Genomic DNA, 21,078 nt, shown 5'->3' with positions numbered 1-21,078 from the left:
TGTTTTTGCTCTTTACTTCTTATGATGATTCCTAAGCAAAGACAGTTAAGCACCACAAACCAGTGTCAGGCCACTGAAGAGACTTCCGATTTGCTCATTCAAAGTTTTTCAATAACTTAAAAATATCAAAGAACATTTGTTCTGAACACAAAGGACCACATTTTCACCCTGGTAAGTAGTTTAGGTAACTGCCTGACCAAAACAGCATTATGCAATTTTCTGTGTGCCAGCAAGAGTAAATATTAAAGATCCAGTACTGCAAACCTTTCCTGAGATCAATACTTACTCCTGCAAAGTCTAGAAAGAATGAAACATCTTCTGTGAGTAGGAAACACACACCTAATGTTTGGGGTGCTCTGTTCTGCAGCTCACTAAATACAACTATGCCATCACTAGTAAAAGGCCAGGGGCTTTGTACAGACAGCACTGGGTCTCAGGATAAGTCTGGGTCTGCCTTGGCAATAGAGAATATTACACTACAACAAGAGTGTGGTTGAAAACATTATTACATTTGTGGTGGCAATTACAAAGGACAAGAGAAAATGAACTCACAGAACAAATGTTAAAAGCAACAAATTAATAAACTTGCCATTTTTTCAGTTCCCTACAAGAAATAAAGACACTCGAAGAAGCTGTAGCAACTTCTCGCTATTGAAAAGAATAAACATTTATATGAGCTATTATGTTTATAAAAGATGGCTGTATTCTTCAAGTAAAAATATCTTTTACAAATCATCAGATATGGAGCAGTATAGAAGTGTATATATTTTACTTCTTTAAAAGAAGGGAAAAAATTCTACCTACTCCTTTTTAGGGGGGGAAACATTTTCAGTATTATGTCATACCATATTGGACAGTGAGAGAAAATCTAATTAAATATTCATTGTAATATGTAATATAGTACTCAGACAATTGCAAGAAGCTTCACATTTACTGGCTCTGGTCCTCATGGGGGACTTTAACCACCCTGATATCTGCTGTAGGGACAACACAGCAGGGCACAAGCAATCCAGGAAGTCCCTGGAGAGCATCGATGAGAACTTCCTAACTCAAGTGACTGAGGAGCCAACAAAGGTCCACTGGACCTCATACTTACAGACGAGGAAGAACTGGTCAGAGATGTGAAAGCCGGGAGCAGTCTTGGCTGCAGGGATCATGAGATGGTCAAGTTCAGGATCTTGTGGGGAGGGAGCAGGGCAAAAAGCAGGATCCCAACCCTAGATTTCAGGAGAGCAGACTTTGGCCAGTTCAGGGACCTGCTTGGAAGAATCGCACAGGATACTGCCCAGGAGGGAAAAGGCATTCAAGACAGCTGGCTGAAATTCAAGGATCACCTCCACCAGGCTCAAGAATTGTCCATCCCAATAAGCAGAAAATGAAGCAAAGGCAGCAGGAGGCCTGCATGGATGAACAAGGAGCTCCTGACTACACTCAAACTTAAAAAAGGAAGTATGCAAGAGGTGGAAGCAGGGACAGGCAACCCAGGAGGAATATAGAGACACTGTCTGAGCATGCAGGGATGGGGTCAGGAGAGCTAAAGCTTTCTAAACTGTATGAATTGCCAGCAAAAGAAACTTGTAAATTAGTCTCAGATATATCCTCGGGCCAGTTGTGTGTCTATATTTGTGACTTCACATGTATTCCTGAACACTGAGTTTCTTTTACAGATCTGAAATCCCACTGCTTGCATATATCAAGAAAAAGTCAAGAACCAGCAAAATCCACTGCAAGTTATAAACTGAGAATAGTCCATGTTAGAGAAACTGCAAATAAGGGCCTATTAGGAGATTTACACAATGTTCCCAGAAAATATTGTTTAGAAAATTAAGATGTCTAGTTTATCCAGATGCACACCACTATAAATTAAGAGATAGAGGAATATGGTCAAAACAAAGGAAAACAGCAGTCAATAGAAGACACAGAAAATGGAGGCTAAAGCTATACTTAGTACTTTGAGTGACATTTGTAACTGAGCTTGAGTGAGGTATCACCTATGCAGGAAACACACTACTCTACGTATTTTATGTGAAAACAGCCTCATTTTCCTCATTTATACCTATCTGTCAACATAATAATCAGATTTGCTGCTTTAAACAAAAGCTTTAGATTAACAGATGGATATTTGAAACTACAGATTACATAGGTTTTCAAGGAGCATAATTTGACATACACTTTTGAAAATGATATTTATTAACTGATCTGATTTTGTTCTTTATACAGTTTTTTTTGCATATTATTTGCTGGATTCAAAGTATTTTGTCAGTGGGAAAATGAAAGCATACAGACAATAAATCAATGTTGAAATCAGAGAAAAATGTGCCAGCGTTAAACCTGTAAATTATATATATTATATATATATAAGTAGTGCTTATATTCATCATATAAAATTTGTATTCATTGTACAGCCTTCAAACAGAAAAAAAGGGTATTAATATGGTCTTTAAGGCAGAGTTATTTCAAACAAATAAACTGAAATACCAAACATAAAACTGACATACAGAACACGCAAAATGGGAAAAAAAAGAAAGAAAGTGCACGGCAGTCAGTCAGCATTCTGTCTCCGAGAAAAAATACATCAACAGGATTTGCCTTCCTGCACTGCAGGAACTGAAAGAAAACCCTATCACAACGGAGAATGTGCATTTATTTAACAGGAGAAAATTATTCTCCTGAGAATATGAGAAAGTATGAGGAAATGAGAGAGTATTAGATTGCATCATGGCTTATGTGCTCATCACAGAAAAAAAGGCTCAGGAGCAGCTAATGCAACAGCTGGTTGTGCCTACAAAGGCAAAGCCCAGGATTTACAATTTCGCAATCTGTGTAACATCAAAAGAGATACGTATGGTCCAAGTAGAATATGAGAAGATTTAAAAATTATTGCTCTTTTTAAAAATGGCTTTAAAATTAGTTTAAATTATCACTAGTATATGGATAACTTAAGCCATTGCTATAATTTGTTTTCCAATATGGGGGTGGGGTATAATTTGGTTTAAAGTAAGGGTATGTTTAGAAGATAAGAGCTTGTAATCATTCTCTATTACTTAATCTGTCTGTTACCTCCAGGTTTCTGAGGTACGCTTGATTCATAGAAATAGGTTTTATCACACTATAGCTGAAAGGACAAGTGAAAGACTGACACCTTTTGCTTTAAGAATTAACAATATATTCTTGGTAAATGTAGTACCTGTACAAGATATGATGATACAGAAATCAAAAAGAATAGGTTGACTTTAAAATTCCCATCTTTATTTGGAGAGTTGTACTTTAAAAAAAACAAACATATTTTTAAATGTACATTGATTAATTTTCATCCCATCTTTGGGAGAACCAAACCAACCATGAGGTCAAAAATTGAATAGGGAATTCTGATGCTTCATCAAAGCATGATTTCCACATTGGAAATCTTTATTTTCAGATCTGTTTCTACATGTTGATATCTTGTATTTCCATTTGAAACCAAACCATTGTTTGAAAAATCTGGCCGGCATCCTAGTTATTTTGTTCTTTTTCTCTACTTCTAAAATATTTTTCAGTATAATAAAATATATATGAGGTTATTTTTCAACAAGCATCAGTCAATCAAAAATGTAGATTCAAAATCTGAACACGTTTGGTTTTGAAGCCATGAAAGAGAATAAAAACCATGATAAACACAGGAAGAATTTCAACAATAAACCACTATCGCCTTGCTGTTATAGCTCATTATCACGATAAAGATGGTAACAAGACAATGGCAGATATTAACAGAAACAGAGATATAAAGCAGATTTATTAGTTTAAAAAGGCAAGCACATAATCGTAAAACAAAAGCTTTTGACAAATGTTGTAGCTGGAAAAACAAAAAAATAGATTTTTGTTGCAATTTCCTGAGAAACACTGTTACATTCTGCCCCAATAATATGGAGATTTATTTTTAAACACTAGATAGGCTAAATAAAATGTCTGATACYCTCTGCACAATCATCTATTCATGGGAAATAGCTTGGAAATCTTAAGCTCAAGACACTTTCTCAAGGGTCTTAGTTTTCCTTACTCCACTGTAGGACACTGCTTTCTGCTGGAGAAAAGTTACACAAGCAATCTGGAGCACTCCCAAATCATTTGCTCATGGATGTTTGACTTTTGGCCTAACTGAAGTTCTCAGACCTGATTCCCTACTTGTTTTTTGTAGTCCAAAAAATGCAAAACAGCTTATAAGCCTACATAATACACCAAGCCAACCATATTTATAGCTGCATCATTACAGCATCATCACAGTGTCCCTTGAAATTGGGATCTCTAATGCATAAACAAGTGACGTTAGATAAAAAAGCTAAATTCTGGGGCTTGAGAAATCTTCCAGCTTGTTCATGTGAGACCTTAGCCCAGAACAGTGAAAATGTGGTATTCTCAGAGTTTTTGGCCCCATGTGTAGTAAATAAAAACTCAGATCCTTTCTAGTCCTAGGTCTGCTCCAGAAACAAAACCAGAGGGTTTTTTTTTTTTATGACCCCAGACTTTAAATCTAATCATTCTCTTTCCATGCCAATTTTCAAAAGGGCTTTGGATTTCAGAGGCTGTTTATTTATTTGTAGTATTTGTAGAGAGTAACACAAATCTAAGAATCCTAGGTCAAACTGGAGCACAGATTTTCATAGCTTAAAAGCTGTTGGAGAAGTACAGGCAAAAATATAGTCATCACTGGTCTGCAAATTCTTTTAGTAAAAAGAAAAAAGTCAACAAAAATGAGCAAGGATGGAAAGACTCCCAAATTTAAGGAAAAGCAACTTCTACAACTAATTAATCAAAATTTCCTGTCTACTGTCATACTATACGCTGTTCATGGCATCCTTACACGTAAATATACAGTTCTCTGGTGTCTTGACAATTAAAAAGAAAAAGGAAGTGTTAAAATAGTGTGTGCATGATTTTTATACATTTTAATAAAAGCTATATGCAAATTATTTAAAAACAGTTATACCATACACTCTTTAGCGCATAACAGTTTCACAGCACAGAGAGTATTTAGTTTACTCACTATCAGATTTAGCAGAGACAGGAAGAATTTGGCTTTTTCTTTGAAGAAAGTACTGAAAGCAGCACATCAAAATAAAGAAAAGTCCTACATGAAAATATTCTTTGCTAGGTAAAAAAAATACTAGCATTTCTGCAATCTGTTTTTTCAGTTTTCAGTTGTAATGAAAGCACTTTGGAAGATAGTCCATGAAAAGCAAAGACTTACAATATTTTAGATTTATCTTCTTTATCTTTGGCTCGAACTCCTTCTTACTCCCTCTTTCCTATTGTATTTCAAGTAAATGTTAATGAGCTTTACAATACTGGAAATTAACTTGAGTTAAAGCAGAAATAAGATACATGGTTGATAGTGCCTGTCAACAAGGAGGTATGATGGTCCACTATAGGTGCCCAGGTTTTTAAGTGGGGGAGATTATTTGAATTCATATTTAGAAACTGAAAGGTGCAATTTTAGCCATAATCTATGAATATCTTCTGGAATGATTAGCAAGAAAAGCCTCTTAATGCCCTAGTGGCTATTCCAAGAGAAATTCAGTTGTACCTCTAACTGTCAGAGATTCTGACAACTACATGTCAAACTTCAGATATATTTATTTTATGAAAGGAATATTTATGGCCTATGCTTTATGCATGCAAATTAGAACTGCTGCTTCACGTTTTTTTTCTGAGTGAAAAAGCATAGATCTAGATACTCATTCTTCTTAGCTAAGGAGCTTTCTTCAAACAAAAACCATGTGCTTGGTAGGACAGAAGGCATATGCAAATTAATGGCAAATACTGCCCAACAATGAACAAAATAAAATAATCTAGCACTGCCACATTTTCTTGAAAATATTCAGATTGTTTGCTCATTGAAGATTTGCCCCCACTCCTCCCAAAAAGGAATTCAGTTTGAATTTTCAAATATAAGAAATTTGGAATACTTGTGTCAAAGGAATTTGGGAAAACTACCACCTCAATCTTCTATTTTTTCCAAAAAAAGCTTCTTTAATAGAGGGCATTCTTTAGACCACTGCTGTCTCCTGTAAACACCATTCCCATGTATTGTAATGTCTCAAAAACATCAAGAACATATTCAATTTGTAGTTGAATCAGCAAAAATTTCTGCCAGTAATTGCCATGAAAAAGTTAAATACCTGTTTTAATACAGACAAGATCTACTACTCCTTAAAATACAATAGATTGTAAGGTGGTAGTATTAAGGATTCCACTAAGAATGCTTCCTGGGAATCAAACCAGTGTTACATTTTAAACAACAGTGCAACTTGTGTACCATCCCTCCGTGCCTTTTTCAGGTCTCGGATCAAGAACTGGAATTGAAACCCAGTTCCAGTCAGACTGATTCAGAATCAAACAAATAGGCAATTCAAGTTCTAAAGAGAAATGCAGATTCATTTGAAACTAAAATGCAAAGCAATCAGCAGCTAAAACAAAGCAGCATGCCGCTGCTGAAGCCGCTAACCCCTAAAACTGAAATATGTTTTCTTTGCTTTCACTTGGTCTCTTTCTAGAAATATATATATATATATATATAAACATGCTAAGCAGCACATGCTAAATTATGTGTCTTGCCTTCCACATTAGTTAACACTGTTTCCTTCACAAAGAATGAATGACAAACTAAATTACTTCTTTTTTTCAGCTTGCTAGATTGGAGCTCATATACACTAGTGGCAATTTTTTACCCTCCCTAGCTCTGAAACAGATATTTCTTCCCAAGTCTGACAAAGAAAATACAGTATTTTCAACAATCTCAAAATGAATGTATTTTTCATGGATCATGCTCACTATCACACCTTCACTTACTACTTCTCTTCCATTTTCAATCTTATATGAGATTTTCAGCTTGCCAAAGATGTGACTGAGAGAGATAAGATACAAGTCCATAAAATTATGTCCAGTTTGGAGGAAATGAATCCATCCATGACAGTTCAGGCATTGAACTTACTCAGAAGTAACACATAAGTTTAGAATACCTGTAAGCAAAAATTAAAGTAGCTACAGCTCCGTTACAGGAGCTGTACTAACTAACTAACTTTCCAATCTGTGCTACATTACTTTTATTTATATGATATAAAGCATTAGTTATTCTAAGTCTTTATTAAGCAGTATGTTTGCATGATCTTCTACTTGCAAGCTCATTTAATTATTTTTCAGTGAGAAAAGTATAAGGCAGTTTTAATTACTCTATGGATCAGTTTGGAGACTTGTGAGATCTGGATTCAATTGCCACCTCTCTGAAGACTTCATGTGTGAACTGTTATTCAGAATAGTAAGACCTGTTAAGGGAAAAATTGCAAAACTTAAAACTGCACCTGTTGTAGAACTCTTTTATATAACAACATCGTAGTACAGATAATTTAACAGGTTCCTTATCCTACTGAGGATTTCAAATGTGTTGTGATACGTTGTTTTCTTGCACACTGACATGATTTGCTGACAAAATGAAAACCAGTGACAGTTACCTCGCTCTCCACTGGGCGTACAGGAGATAGTTGGACTGAATACAGAAACATCTCAGCTGTAGTCAAGAAAAATCACAACATCTCTGAGAGCTGCGTTAACATGCACCAGGGAGAAACAGAGCATGGGAGAGCAGGAGCAGGAGGAAGAGAGTAGCAAGGTGTTGAGTCTGTGAACAAACCCCTTCTCCTTACTTTTACACCCTCTGAGCAACAGGCGCCTGTCATGTCCTTAGGGAACTTCAAGGAGTACTTAGCCTGCTTATTTAAAAAGACTTTGGAAAAATAATGTAATAGTCCCTCCAGCAGGGACCAGAGCCAAGGCATCGTCTTTCTGGTTGAATTCTCTACCTATTTGGCTGGAGAGATGTGCTCTTTCTCTCCAGCCAAACAAATCCTGTGCTCTCTTTGCAGGTTAAAACACCTTCAGGTAGTGGAAGCGAGAGGCTCCTCCATGTCCAGAGTAGTCACTTATCTAGTGGATTAAGCATTCAACAAGGAAGTGGAAGAGACGGCTTTAAACTTGCTGAAGCCCATGAGGGCTTGAGCTACTTGATCATGTCCCCATGCCAAGTATCACCATGTACATCCTCTTCCAATATATTCAAACATGTAACAAACACTTAAGATACTAACATTGGTTCAGGAAATGCTGCTCAAACAGGAAGGACACAGTTAAAACTACAGTATAACATCTTTACATGAGGCTTTATTGAGCTGGGGAACAGCAAGCTGTTTCTTAGGATGTGGCAGACTAAAACTAACAGGTGATCAACAACAATTTCATGTTTAGCTCTAATACTCCACACTCTTTCTCTTTCTCGTGGAGGTATCAAGAAATTTCACATAGGCAATATGAAGCAAAGGCACAATCCATGACAACATCAAGCACAAAGTCTTTGATTTTACCAAGCAATAACCTCATTTTGCATCTAATTTTTTCAAGTTGTGTCTATAAAGTTACTCGGGAATACAAAATTTACAAGGATCATGACAAATGAACCCAGTGTCCCTGAGGAAGGCCAGTATAACATGTCATTTGGTCTGCGGTCACCTCAAACTGAAACAAGTTAGAAAGCAAAAAAAACCCAGAGGACACATTCATTCAGCTCAGAAAAAGAGTATTTCAGCAATGTCATGTTCCAAAAGGAATAGAATAAATATGAAGATTATGTTGGTGCATCAAACCTACAGCAAAATAAAATGTACATATTCAATGTCTTTGACCATAGTTGCTCTATATGAAAATAACAGATACTGCCAATATGCACACCAGCCTGTGAGAACTTACTGTGAGGATATTTTTACTAAGAATCCCAATATACATTTTTAGGTCTCAAATATATTGGTCTATTGAATATGAATTCTTTTCTAAATCACAGTATTATCACAAGAAACAAGTTTATAAGGGTTGTTCTTGTTTAGACTCAAGTCCCATGCTCTGAAAGCCAAATAAAGCCTGACATGAGCTACATGTGAATAACACCTATTCTAGAGAATGCCCATTTGACAATGTATTGTAATTACACCTACACTTGTTGGCAACATCAAATTTTTACTGAACTAAAAAGTACACATGCACACCTGACACCTAAAGCCCTGTGGTAAAGCAGACATAAGTCATATGAATTCTAATGGTACAGAATGGGAAACATTACCTCTGCCAAGAGAGGTGCAACTTTGGTTACATGGGTTTTGAAAGGAAAAAGAAACACAAGGTTGGAACTGAATAAGGCAACTGCACTGAAACAAGTCAGAAAAGCCTACATTTCCAGAAGTTTCAGGAAAAGAGTGGACATCAAGAAGAGAAAACACTCTCCAATTTAGAAGAGGCCTGTTAAAAAGTTTAACCATTGCTAGGACTGGACTTCTCAAACAGTGGAGATGAGCATCTCTGAAGAAATGTGCAACTTCAATCTAAAGTAGTAGAGTAGATAATAAACGTTGACAGTTAATTGCAAGATGAACTAGTTCTTATGATTTAAGGCTTGTTACCTGACACAGCCCAGCAGTGAAGAATGCCACACTGTACACAGAGGATGATATTACTATAGAATACAGACCCTGGCTCACTGCCAGCCTCCCAAAGTTGAGATACATTAACTCTGATTGGATCTGACTGGACAAGGAGTGCTTATTGCTCCTATTACTTTTTATTGCCTTCCATTCATGCCACCACAATAATAAATACCTTCTACTACCTAAAGCATGCTATGAATATGATAGTGTTTTTCCACTGGATAAATCTGCCAGTGCCCAGATCACCTTACATGCACAAGGGCACTTACATGCACAAGTGGAGAAAACTATTCTAAAATAATAACCCACAATAAATCTTGCCTAATTTCTTAACTGTCTGAGTCATATGTGGCTGTTTTCACTGGAAATGTCAGAAGGGCACCTGACTACTGTACCAATCCCGAAGCATCATCACCTTGGCTGACTTGAATGTTTCAGTGACTATCCTCATCCTCTCTACCTTAAGCCCATCTGCAGTTTGCACAGTACGTGCCTCTACACCTCAGCCCCCAGATGAGTCAAATCCAATACATATATATTGAAAACAAGGCACTTCAGCATCAATTTCACCAGGAAGCATAACAACAACTTTTTCCAGAAATAGAGAAGGAAGGACTGATGCTGCCATCCATTTTTTTTTATATAATATAACTTAAGGAGCAAACGGACAAGAGACAGAAGCAAAGGTGGGATTAAGACATGAACCCAGGATCCCTTCCCAAAGAGATGTTCATCTCCCAACTCTATGATATTAAAGCAGTAAGAGCCACAGTATATAATACATTACATTATATTCTTTATATAATACTCTAGGAGTTGGGGCATGTGGCAATTACCTGGATATCCCACCCAGTCTGGTGCTTCAAATCTTTTTTCTCCCAGACAAGTGATCTAACCACCAGGTTGGTTGTGGTCACTTCTATTCCTCCTGAAGTTGTGCAGTTGTGCAACCAAATTTCCAAGAGTCATAGCATGAGAAATAAAAATAATAAAAGAAAGAAATTAAAAAGAAGAAGAATGAATCTGTAGGAAAGTGAGTCTGCTCCAAATGCTGTTTATAACTCTTATCCAATGATCTGGTAAAGTAAAATGCATATGGAAGCTAATCTAACTTCTTGTGAATCTGCCTGCTGATTACATGACTCTTCATAGACAGGCCACAGTATTGGGAATAACACCTCCTTACATTATGATGATTCTTCCAAATCACACAACAAAATAAGTAAGGTGTATTTTTATTGAGAAGTTCTGTTGCTGATGAGGATGTGACATGTTCTATGACCAGAGCAGGGTAAACACAAGAAAAAAATTATCCACAAATACCATTGTGAAAAACTACTAGCTGTTTTCAAAATGAGGACCAAGTCTGTTAACTAGCACTGCACACTACCTGGGGCAAAAAAAGAGATCACAGAGACCTTAGCGTTGAAGAAAGCAGGAACACCACTAGGTACCATGTAATGCACCTTTTTCACTCTCGGCTTCACATGCTGCGCACTAGAATTAGCCAGCCTGAAAATAACAAATGAATGTGTGGATTAGCATGTCTGGTTTCCCTGCAAGAAGATGAGGCAATAGTCCCTACAAAACTGGAAAGGAAGAAGGAAAGGCCTTTTGGTCATTCTAACTTCATAAAGTAGTCAAGCAGGATTTGAAAGCTCAGCGTTACTTTGACCAAGAGAGTCCTGTCTCTTTTTAATGGAGGTGGTGACTTCAAAATCCTTCCCCTTTCTAGCAGCATATTGATCTCGCTAACATACATTTTCTGACTTTCAGTGGTGACACAGAAGTTCACAAACCGTATATGTTCTTCGGACATGTATTTATATTCTTTGGCCAATAGAGCTGGCCAATTATAAAGACATAATGATAATCTGTGAACAGAAAAAAGGTCTTCTACTTAAATTTGTCCCATGAGAAAACAGCACACAATGTCATCTACTTGCAGCAACTGATTCATGAACATGCTGTCTAAAATATGAACAAACTATCTGAGCAAATGTCAGCAACGAACTACTCAAAATCACAACCTATTTATGGGTTGATCATAACAACAAAAAAAGACTATAAATAAGTGGTGGATAATTTGTGAACTGAATAAAGAGCTATGGTTCTCACATATAAATTACTGTCAATAAATAATTTAATGTCTCTAGTTAGTGTCATCCATTTATCAAGAAATCTCTTAGTAGCATGACTGGAGCTTGCAGAATAACACATCTCTACATCGAGTGATAAAGTCAAGGGAAATCCGTACTACTGGAGACTTAAAATTCTGTGTTCGATTCTCCAGAGCCCTGTACTATCATTTATAACTATGCAGACTGCACTGCAGGCATGACTGTTCTCATCTGGCAACATTTTAAAGCCACTTTGCCCAGCACAGCTGACACAATACACAAGACAGTGGCAGATCAGCCTTTCAGTGCTTAAATTACAACAGCTACGGTTTAGACTATCCTTCTTTATTTTTAGAGGTATTCCATATGGAAAATAATACAAATATTCTAACAGGAGCATATAACAAGAACTAGAGATTAAACTATACTTGATACCCTTTGCTAAGATATTAAAAATATTATCTAACAAAAGAGAACAGTACTTAATTGAGACTGATTACAGAAGTTTTGAAAAGCAACATACCAGGTTGTAACGTATAATTTCTGTGGAGGAGAAAGGCTGGCCATAATGTATTTTTTAAAGGTATAATACCTAACAGCTCAGGAGTAGTCACTGATTTCTCCCATACTACCAACTCAACTTGTAGGGAAAGTGTGCTCATGCTCCCCCAGCCTCATCAGAAACTGGAGCACGTCCAGCTTACGTGTCCAGCAGTGCTGGTCACCAGCAGCACTGGTCACCAGCAACCTTCACTCTCTCTATGTCTAAGTTTGCATCCACCAGTAAAGGCCAGCCACATCAAGCCTGGACCACATTAGCTTCACTAAAGGGTAAAAACTTTCCCATTTCCTTGCCATTATTCCTCAACAGGACTCTAGGGGACATAATTTAGCCCTGTATATTTAAAGTAAAGCACTCATGAAAAAAAGTTAAAGCACTGTTCTGGGAGTACTTTGAACACAGCAACTGATCCACATGTACCTTTTGAAACCGTATCCAAATAGATGATGGGGAAAAAAATGTTTCCACATTAAGTGTAATATAAGAATGACACTTACCCTTTGGATTTCCCCAATTCTGTTGGAAAAAAATCGAATCAAACCACTGATGTAAATGCAGGCATGATTAGCACTCTCTAGTAATAACATTAGCATAAATCCCAGAGTGAACATTAGACCCTTGAAGGCAAAGCTATGCAACTTTTTTTTAAGCTTTGCAGCAAAATGTTTCCTGGAAATATTAATAAGATAAGCAATTTACTCATTCATATTGTACAAAGCTAAGGTTTCCCTTTATCAGTAGTAGTGGTCACTGTGAAAGGAGCAGAGAATAAAATCATTAATGTTGATGATTTACTGCTCAATTAAAAAAAAAAAAGTTCAAGATCAACACGTGGCTGTTATGACTGGTGTCTTCCAATGCACTCCATTTATAGACAGTAGAGCAAATGATGACTGTACTTGCTTCAAGTCTCTTAGAAAAGATACTTTAAAAGTAGGATCTAAAGGTCTTTATCTAAAAAGGATACTTAAAAAGGATACTTAGAAAGGTCAGAAGGGTAAGATGTTACAGGAAAGTAGTTTTAAAAACATTGCCAGGTTGCTTTACAACTGTGTAAAGGCACACTATGCCTTTGTGAAGAAAAGGCATACAAAAAAAAGCCACCGTGCTATCTGCTACAACAGATAACAGCTAAAAAAGAAAGTGAATAGTTTTAAAAGGGGACTGTTGCCTGCCACAGTGTATATACCCCACTATCTGTCTGCCCTGTGATTTTCCCTCCTGCTCTGCTCTTGAACCAGAAAGTATTAATACACACAAATAGTCTATGTAGCACTTTTCCAAGTAATGAGTATTTTGTTCATTATTATTATTGTGTATATATATTGTACAGTTTCCAGACTAAAAGGGTGCTTCTCAAACTGAGAGGAAGGGTCTAGAGCTCTTTTGTACAAAAATTATCTGCTAATTACTTCCAATGACCTCAGCACTCCTGAGACACTTCGGTCAGAAACAGCACCCGCTTAGGAAAACTGCAGACTATTTAAGATTTGCTGCTCTCTTCACCAGGTATGAAATGCATATAAGCATACATTTTTGCATGTAATTTTAACATTCATAGCTTCACACTTACTACACGTATTATGACATTATGCACATTAATTAGCGGAAGCTGTGCCCTTTGATCAAAACCTGTAGTCTGCCAGGAAAATGACAATATTTCATCCAAGATTATTTAGCAAAAAAACCCCACATGCTGTGTGTGTGTGTATATATATATATATATATATATAAAATTTTTGTTAATACCTTGGGTTGTTTCATAGCAAAAAGTGTGGTGTATTGATTACAAAAACAAAAGTAAAAAGAGAGAACTGCAACAAAAAGCAGAGCGGAATCAAAGTTTGCACTAATTTGCATCAATTTACTCCCGACTGCTCTCTGGATGATGACCTGCAGCATGAAGGCTTCATCAGAAAATATTACATTTGTGTAGCTCTACTACCCCTGCTAAGGGCAACTGTCGGAAAAATCCATCTGTATTTTCAAAAAATACCTTCTGAAGTCTCTTCATGGAACATCTTCCACTTCTTCATAATCATTGCTGTACAGTTATTATCAGAACTGTTTTTATCATTAGTCTTTGCATTGCTACCTATAGCTTTGAGATCTTAAGAGGGGGGAAAGAAAAACACTTCCTGGAACTCCTTGGAAAGGGAAGTTTAAAATCTGCTGTAGCACACTCAAGTCATCTTTAAGCCTCAGATCACCACTGGCTTTACTGTATTAAAAATTCAGGTTCAGTTCAGGGAACCATCCACTCTTCAGCGAAAAACAATTTAGCCACCAATAAACCTCTCTGGAGCTCTCATTCCCTCTTTCCAGGTTAAGCATACCTAATTTCATCATTGCTAAACTCTGAATCCCCATAACCAAGACCCACCACTGGGCAGATACCATTTCTATTCAGGACACAGAGGGCATAGCCTCTGCTCACTGAGACTGAAGAATAGAGGAAATGTGGGAGTTTTCCACCAAGTCATTTTTTCAGTATGGTCTTCAATTCTTTTTTTCAGATAGTGCAAATATCATCGTTTCTGAACTCCCAAGGACAGTTTCAAGAACCAGCAACCAGAAACTGTTTTCAGAATATTCTCAGGCTAGATGCCATAACTAAGAATGGTCTTATTTATTCTAGTAAATCAGTAAATCAATGCATTCTGTAACAGCCTTTTAAACAAGGGCTAGTTGGAGTATATTTTCTCAAGATTTTGCTCTTGCTGAAGGATCCTGTTTTCTGAAAAATGCCCTGGAGACTTTTTGCTATTGGCAGTTTTTAACCAGAGAACACCAGAGGGTGAACAAGGCATAAAACTGAAAGGAAGAAATAAAAGGGAGAAAAATGGGAGAAGGAAAAGGGAGAAAAAGGAGAGGGAATGAAAATATGACACATATAGCACCATTTTTCTTTGCCTTTTTTTCTAATGAAGAAGAAAATAAAAGTTTTTTAAACTTGAAAAGTTGTCAGAAAATTGAGTTGTGCTCTAGCCAGTTCTACTGCTAACCTCTTATTAGAGGTAACTTTTTAATTCACAACTTTTATGAATGCTTTCTTTGACTTTCCTTTCTGAATCACAGAAAATTGTTTCAGGGATTTCTGCCTGCCTAAAGTCGACAGCACTGTTCTTCTTCAAAGCAAGGTAAAAGGTGCAGGAATTCATATATCACTTCATTCTGCATTAGAAGTCAGTGCAGTGAAAGATTAAGATGCATTTCCAAAGTAGTAAAATATATTTTTGATACCAGCAGAAGCCGTTAAATCCCAGCATATCAGATTCTCCTAGCGGAACAATGTCTTGGCAGAGGTTTAGGAAATGTGAAGACTGTTGACACAGCATATTTTACTGCATTTGTTTGCTTACTCCCATTCTCTCCTAAAATAATACTGTCATCTCTTTTATGGGTTTAATAATATTAAAATATCTTTTACACTGGCAGGGTCATTATCCTGAATGTAAGAGAAGGGAAGAGAGAATTTTCTCTTAACTACTGCCCATCTGCTTCAAAGAATGAGGATTTTGCTTCAGATACCAACGACTGCAGAGTGTTCACTTGCATTCAATCCAATCTATATGTATACCTTTCCGGTGAATCAGCTCAGTTCATTTTAAGAGACAATTTTTGTAAGAATGCTGTAATGAATTGTAACTGCAAAAGTTATGCAGAGTACATCTTACACAGCATGGGTTGGATCCATCCTGCTTTATTCCAGTAGGTGTAAATTGCTTACTGCCAGTATTTATCTCACATCACAGAGTCACAGAATTGTAGGATAATTCTGGTCCAAAGGGATGGCAGGAGGTTTCAGGCCCAACCTGCTGCTTAAAGGCGGGCTAGCTACGACATCAGACCAGGTTGCTGTCTAGTCTTGAAAACCTCTAAGGATGGAGACAGCTGAGCCTCTCTGGGCAACCTTAGCCACTGCTTGACTGTCCTCAGGGTGAAAAAGGAGTTTCTTGTATCCAGTTTGGACATCTCTATCTGTTGTCTTTGTCCTCACACCATGCACCACCGTGAAGATCTCCGCTCCATTGTTCTTTGTGACCTCCTCATAGGTACTCGCAGGCTGCTGTAAGGTACCCCTTAAGCCCTCTCCCTTCTAGGCTGAACAAGTCCTGTTCCCGCAGCATCTCCCTACAGGGCATGTTGCTCTAGCCCCCTGACAGTCCTGGTGGCCCTCTGCTGAACTTGCTCCAGTTTATCAACATCTTTCTAACATTAGGGGGCGCAAACTGGATGCAGTAGTCTAGATGTGGTCTCAACTGTGCTGAGTAGATGGAGACAATCCCTTCCCTCAATCTACTGGCTACGTTCCTGTTAATATAGTCAGGACACTGTTAGCCTTCTTTGCTGCCAGGGTATGCTGTTGACTCACGTTCAGCTTGCTGTCTACCAAAACCTCAAGGTCCTTTCAGCAGAGCCATCTCCTAGCCAGTCAGTCCTCAGCCTGCATAGGGTTATTCCTTCCCAGATTCAAGACTTTGCATTTGCACTTGTTGAATTTTGAAAGGTTCTTGTTGGCCCAGTTCTCCAGCCTGCCTCAGTCCCTCTGGATGGCCACCCTGCCCTCAAGCATATCGACTGGTCCCTCCAGTTTGGTGTCATCTGCATACTTAACAGCATGCACTCTGTTGCCTCAGGTCACTGATTAAGGTGTTAAACAGGACAGGTGCCAGTAGACCCTTGCAGTACCCCACTTGTTACCACTTGTGCAACCCGTTAACAACTACCCTCTGAGTCTGACCATCCAACCAGCTTTTTACAAATCTAGTCGTCCACTCATTCAGACCACAGTATCCTAACCTAGATACATGAATATCATGAKAGGCAGTGTCAAAAACCTTGCTAAAGTTGAGGTAAATGACATCCACTACTCTCCCCTCCTCCACAAATCCAGTCATCTTGCTGCAGAAAGCAACCAGGTTGGTCAGGCATGATTTACCCTTGGCAAATCCATGCTGACTCTTCCTAGTCACCTTCTTCTCCTTTACGTGCCCACAAAACTGTGTTCCAAGGGGACTTGTCCCATGATTTTCCCAGGGACTCAAGGGTGGCTGACCAGCCTGCAGTTCCCTAGCGCATCTTTTTGGCTTTTTTTGAAGATGGAACATGGTAATAAAAATGTAACGCTAAATTTAATTTGCCACCACTGTTAATGCAAGCAAAATTAAAAAAGAAAAGATATAACGATGACAGCCAACTACCCTCCTCCAGCTCTCCCAAACAAACACACGATGGCGTGAGGAGCTTGGGCTGGATGGCATTGCACAAGGAAGTAAGGCTGGACATCGGAGGAGTTAGAAACTATTAAACTTAGTGTGCCTCCCTGGTGTGATTCCAAAGTTAAGGCTGCTGTCTTTTAGTTACGGTTGTTTATACAAGCAGTGGTGTTTTCTCCGTAATATTTTATCACACACAGTTTAGAATAGTAATGCATTGCTAATTGATCCACAGCTCCTATACAAGTTAAGATAATGCTATGGAGAAATAAGAGCTTGCATCAGTACCAGTACGATAACATTAAAAAAACCCACTATAATTACTTAGGTTTCTTCATCATACAGTTTCTCACATTTAATGTTTATCCACATTTAAGTGGATAAAATCCACTTTCTGTTTACATAAAAGCATGTAACGGTGTCAAACTAAAGACTAATCTAGCCTCGTATCCTGCTTCCATGAGTGACTGCAAACAGGTATAGAAAAGAACAAAAGTGCAGGGCAAACATATACATAATAAGGAATATAAAAGCAGTATCTTTTCAACAGCAAGAAAGATACATAAAAAGAACCCAGAACTTTTACTGAACACAATTTATTAATGAACCATGAAACTTAAAATTTTGGCTCCTCACTCACTGAATCCAATGTGAAAGGAAACACAGGAAGCTAAACTGAAAACAATCAGAATTATGAAAAATTACATCATTCTAGGTGCTGTCATTATAATGTAAATATCCTACAATGCAGTGACAGTGTCTTTAAATAAAACCAATTCAATAAATGTTTCTGAAATTCAGTTTCTGTTAGGGTTCTGCAATACAAACAGCTTTCAGTATACGCACAATTTCAGTTAAAATGCCACAATTTTCCAATCAGCAGGTTGTTTTGATTACAACTGGCCAAATTTCAGCACAGCTTTAACCTATTAAAAGCTATTAAAGTTATTAAAACCTACTAAAACCTATTTATTTTACTGTCTATCTTTCAAGGAGCACAATGAGAAAGCTTTATCTACCAGGATAGCGGCCCAAGAAATGCTGTCTCACTTGAACACAGCAAATTACCATAAAATTTATTCAGACTCAGAAAGAGGCAAAAGAAGCAGTCTTCTATCAGAAATGAGTATCACACTTCCAAGAGAAAATTAAATCGTGTATTGAACTACAATGCACATTTTCTCAGGCTCTTTAAGCAATAAGCTATAGAATAGGCAATTTTCATTAGTAAATCATAATTTTAGTAACCAAAATGACTTATCCGGTTTCTATTGAACTGATGACATTTTTGAAAATGACTTCACTGATTGCAAGATCAAATCAGTAGTTGTTTAGGGTTCTTTTCCTCTTGTTAATCAAGATTTTTCCCCCCTAAATTTACCATGTGTGCTGCCTAGTCACTGGGAGTCAAAAATATTCACATTAGCAAACCACTGCTTAGATGAGTTACCCCCTACTAATGTGCATGGGACTAAGTATGTGAGAATGACCTTAAGGTTTTTGCCACAAGATTGTACACTTGTTGCTGCAACCTAATATCTCAATCTCAGTTAGGGACCTCCTTGTTCTGTAAAAGCAGTTCTTTGAGACCCTCAGTATTTTTTAAAAGTTTGGATGAAATTTTGAACCAAGAAAGTAATACTTATAACCAAGAAAAATTTAACTGGAGAGCTATTCTTCTTTCATTGCTAAGCTTACAAATAAAAGGACAAATGACAATGTGCGGTAAAAATGTGTAAGAATGAACAACTTAAAGTGAGACAAAAAGGAAATGTAATAAAATACGTGTGAGTAGAAGACAGAGAAATAGTAATAGCAATAATTGTATTTGCTCTTTGTAGAGTTTCTTCTATCTCAAAGGATTCTAAAGCATCTTATGAATCCTGGATGAGATTGCACCCTGAACTACATAAAAAGAACGAAAAGACAGAGAAACTCAGTGAATTATGGATTTTCCAACCATTTGCTCCCATAAGAACACATAGGCTTCATCCCTTCCAAAGGTGGAGAGAGAATGGAGACCAACATTGGAGTTCACAATATAAACAAACACATTGCAAACTGCCCATCTCATCTACTCCGGACAGGGAAAAGACAGTTAACGCTGCCAAGGAGGAAAAACTTACTCTAGGTGTTACACATAGTCCAGAACTGACTCACAAGACTGTTAAAATGCATAGACCTCACGGACTTTTGCAGGTATCTCTGCAACACAGCGCTCATACCTGTGGCAAGGTAGATGATATGGAAAAGCATGTCCTTGCCCTGCACCACATCCACCACCACGTGGGAAAATCGGCTATTGTCTTCCATGAAGTAAGGAATGGGAGTAACTGGTTGGACCACCTCATGCATTAAAAAGAATTTTTGAGCATCCTGAAGATTTCGCTCAGTCAGATTTGCATACAGACCCTGGTCCATGGTGCCACACTGTAAACACAGAAAAGTAATGTTACTATGTGTGATAGCAACAGATTTGCTCTCTGATTTACAGTACAAGAAAATAAATACCAACAGTATATCTTGCAGCGATACTGTGATATTCCAAATTCAGGTCTTGTTTTAGACCTAACTAGACTATGCACAAAGCAACTGACAAAGCCCCCCGTTCCTGATGCAGTACTAAGGGGAGAAAAACTACCATTTGGCAAACCACAGAATTTTTCTAACTAGTTTTCTTTAATATTTTACACCAAGTGCTAAAGACACGACAGTTTTTCAGAGAAAATCTCATGTCTTACCACAGCCAGGGACTAACAGAAATCCCAGGTCAAAGCACGATGTAGAGTCTGTAAACTTCTTTGTGTTCATTAAGCCAAAAATGGATGGTGTGGAGCTCTAACTATACAGTGTTGTCCAAAGCAAATACATTTTTGCTTTAGAACTGACCGTATTATATTACAGAAAATTGTACTAATTTCTAACAGGAGAACATTCAGTAATTGCAAGCACAAATTCAAAACACAAATAAAGCATAAAATTTGGCAATTAATTAGGCATCTTCACATTTAAGTCTTCAGCTAACTAGAGGACACTAGAGAGCTTCATGTGAGCAGGCAAACCCCCATATGCTTACTTGTACATTATCATATCAGAAAAGTAGAACAGGACTTGATGGCATTTATCAAATATGTTGGTGATATGAAAGGCATGCCAAAGACATACTTTTTCACTGTATTTTAAGTATTCTGCTGTGTTATAAATGATGTTATGAATCACAGCATAAGCTAAATAATACAATGTGCAAAACCCTGACAGTTATTTTTGAGTAACGTTATTGCCATGTTTTCAATCTGAGATTAACTGATCAGTCCAAATCCACAAATTTAAAAAACCCCTCAAATCAATAACTTTACAGTGAGATGTCAAAAATTCCTCCAATTTCCACAGACTGGAGGATTGAGAGGGAGGGAACAGAGTTAGGCAGGAGACCACTACTTGTTCTGTGAGCACCCAGGATGTCAGGCCAGTGAAAAATTAAAACAAAGCAGCAAAAGAAGAATTCCTCTGAATATTATATCAATATATCAAGCAGGAAAGCTTCCACTTGGAATGCTCATGGTACACTGAAATATATACGGTCCTTGGTCTCATTATGCAAGATGTCCTGTGTAAAGAGAAAAGTAACAAGCTCTGGAGAGAAAGAGGCTCTTAAAGGCTTGCAGTGTCTCAGGACT

General features: G+C 37.5%; 1 protein-coding gene across 1 annotated transcript in view; it reads right to left on the bottom strand.

The window, feature by feature from the left end:
• Nucleotides 1–21,078, bottom strand: part of LOC112978453 (semaphorin-5A) — a gene marked incomplete at its 3' end in the record, with an annotated part of 148,053 nt that overhangs the window by 27,192 nt on the left and 99,783 nt on the right. Inside the window, exon 9 of the mRNA XM_026091979.1 lies at nt 19,627–19,831. Coding sequence (XP_025947764.1) covers nt 19,627–19,831 — 205 coding nt within the window. The remainder of the gene's footprint in view (nt 1–19,626; nt 19,832–21,078) is intronic.

The sequence above is a fragment of the Apteryx rowi genome, unplaced genomic scaffold, assembly GCF_003343035.1.
Source record: "Apteryx rowi isolate R43461 unplaced genomic scaffold, aptRow1 scaffold_939, whole genome shotgun sequence".
NCBI classification, from domain to species: domain Eukaryota; kingdom Metazoa; phylum Chordata; class Aves; order Apterygiformes; family Apterygidae; genus Apteryx; species Apteryx rowi.
This window is presented reverse-complemented; position numbering and strand designations above follow the sequence as displayed.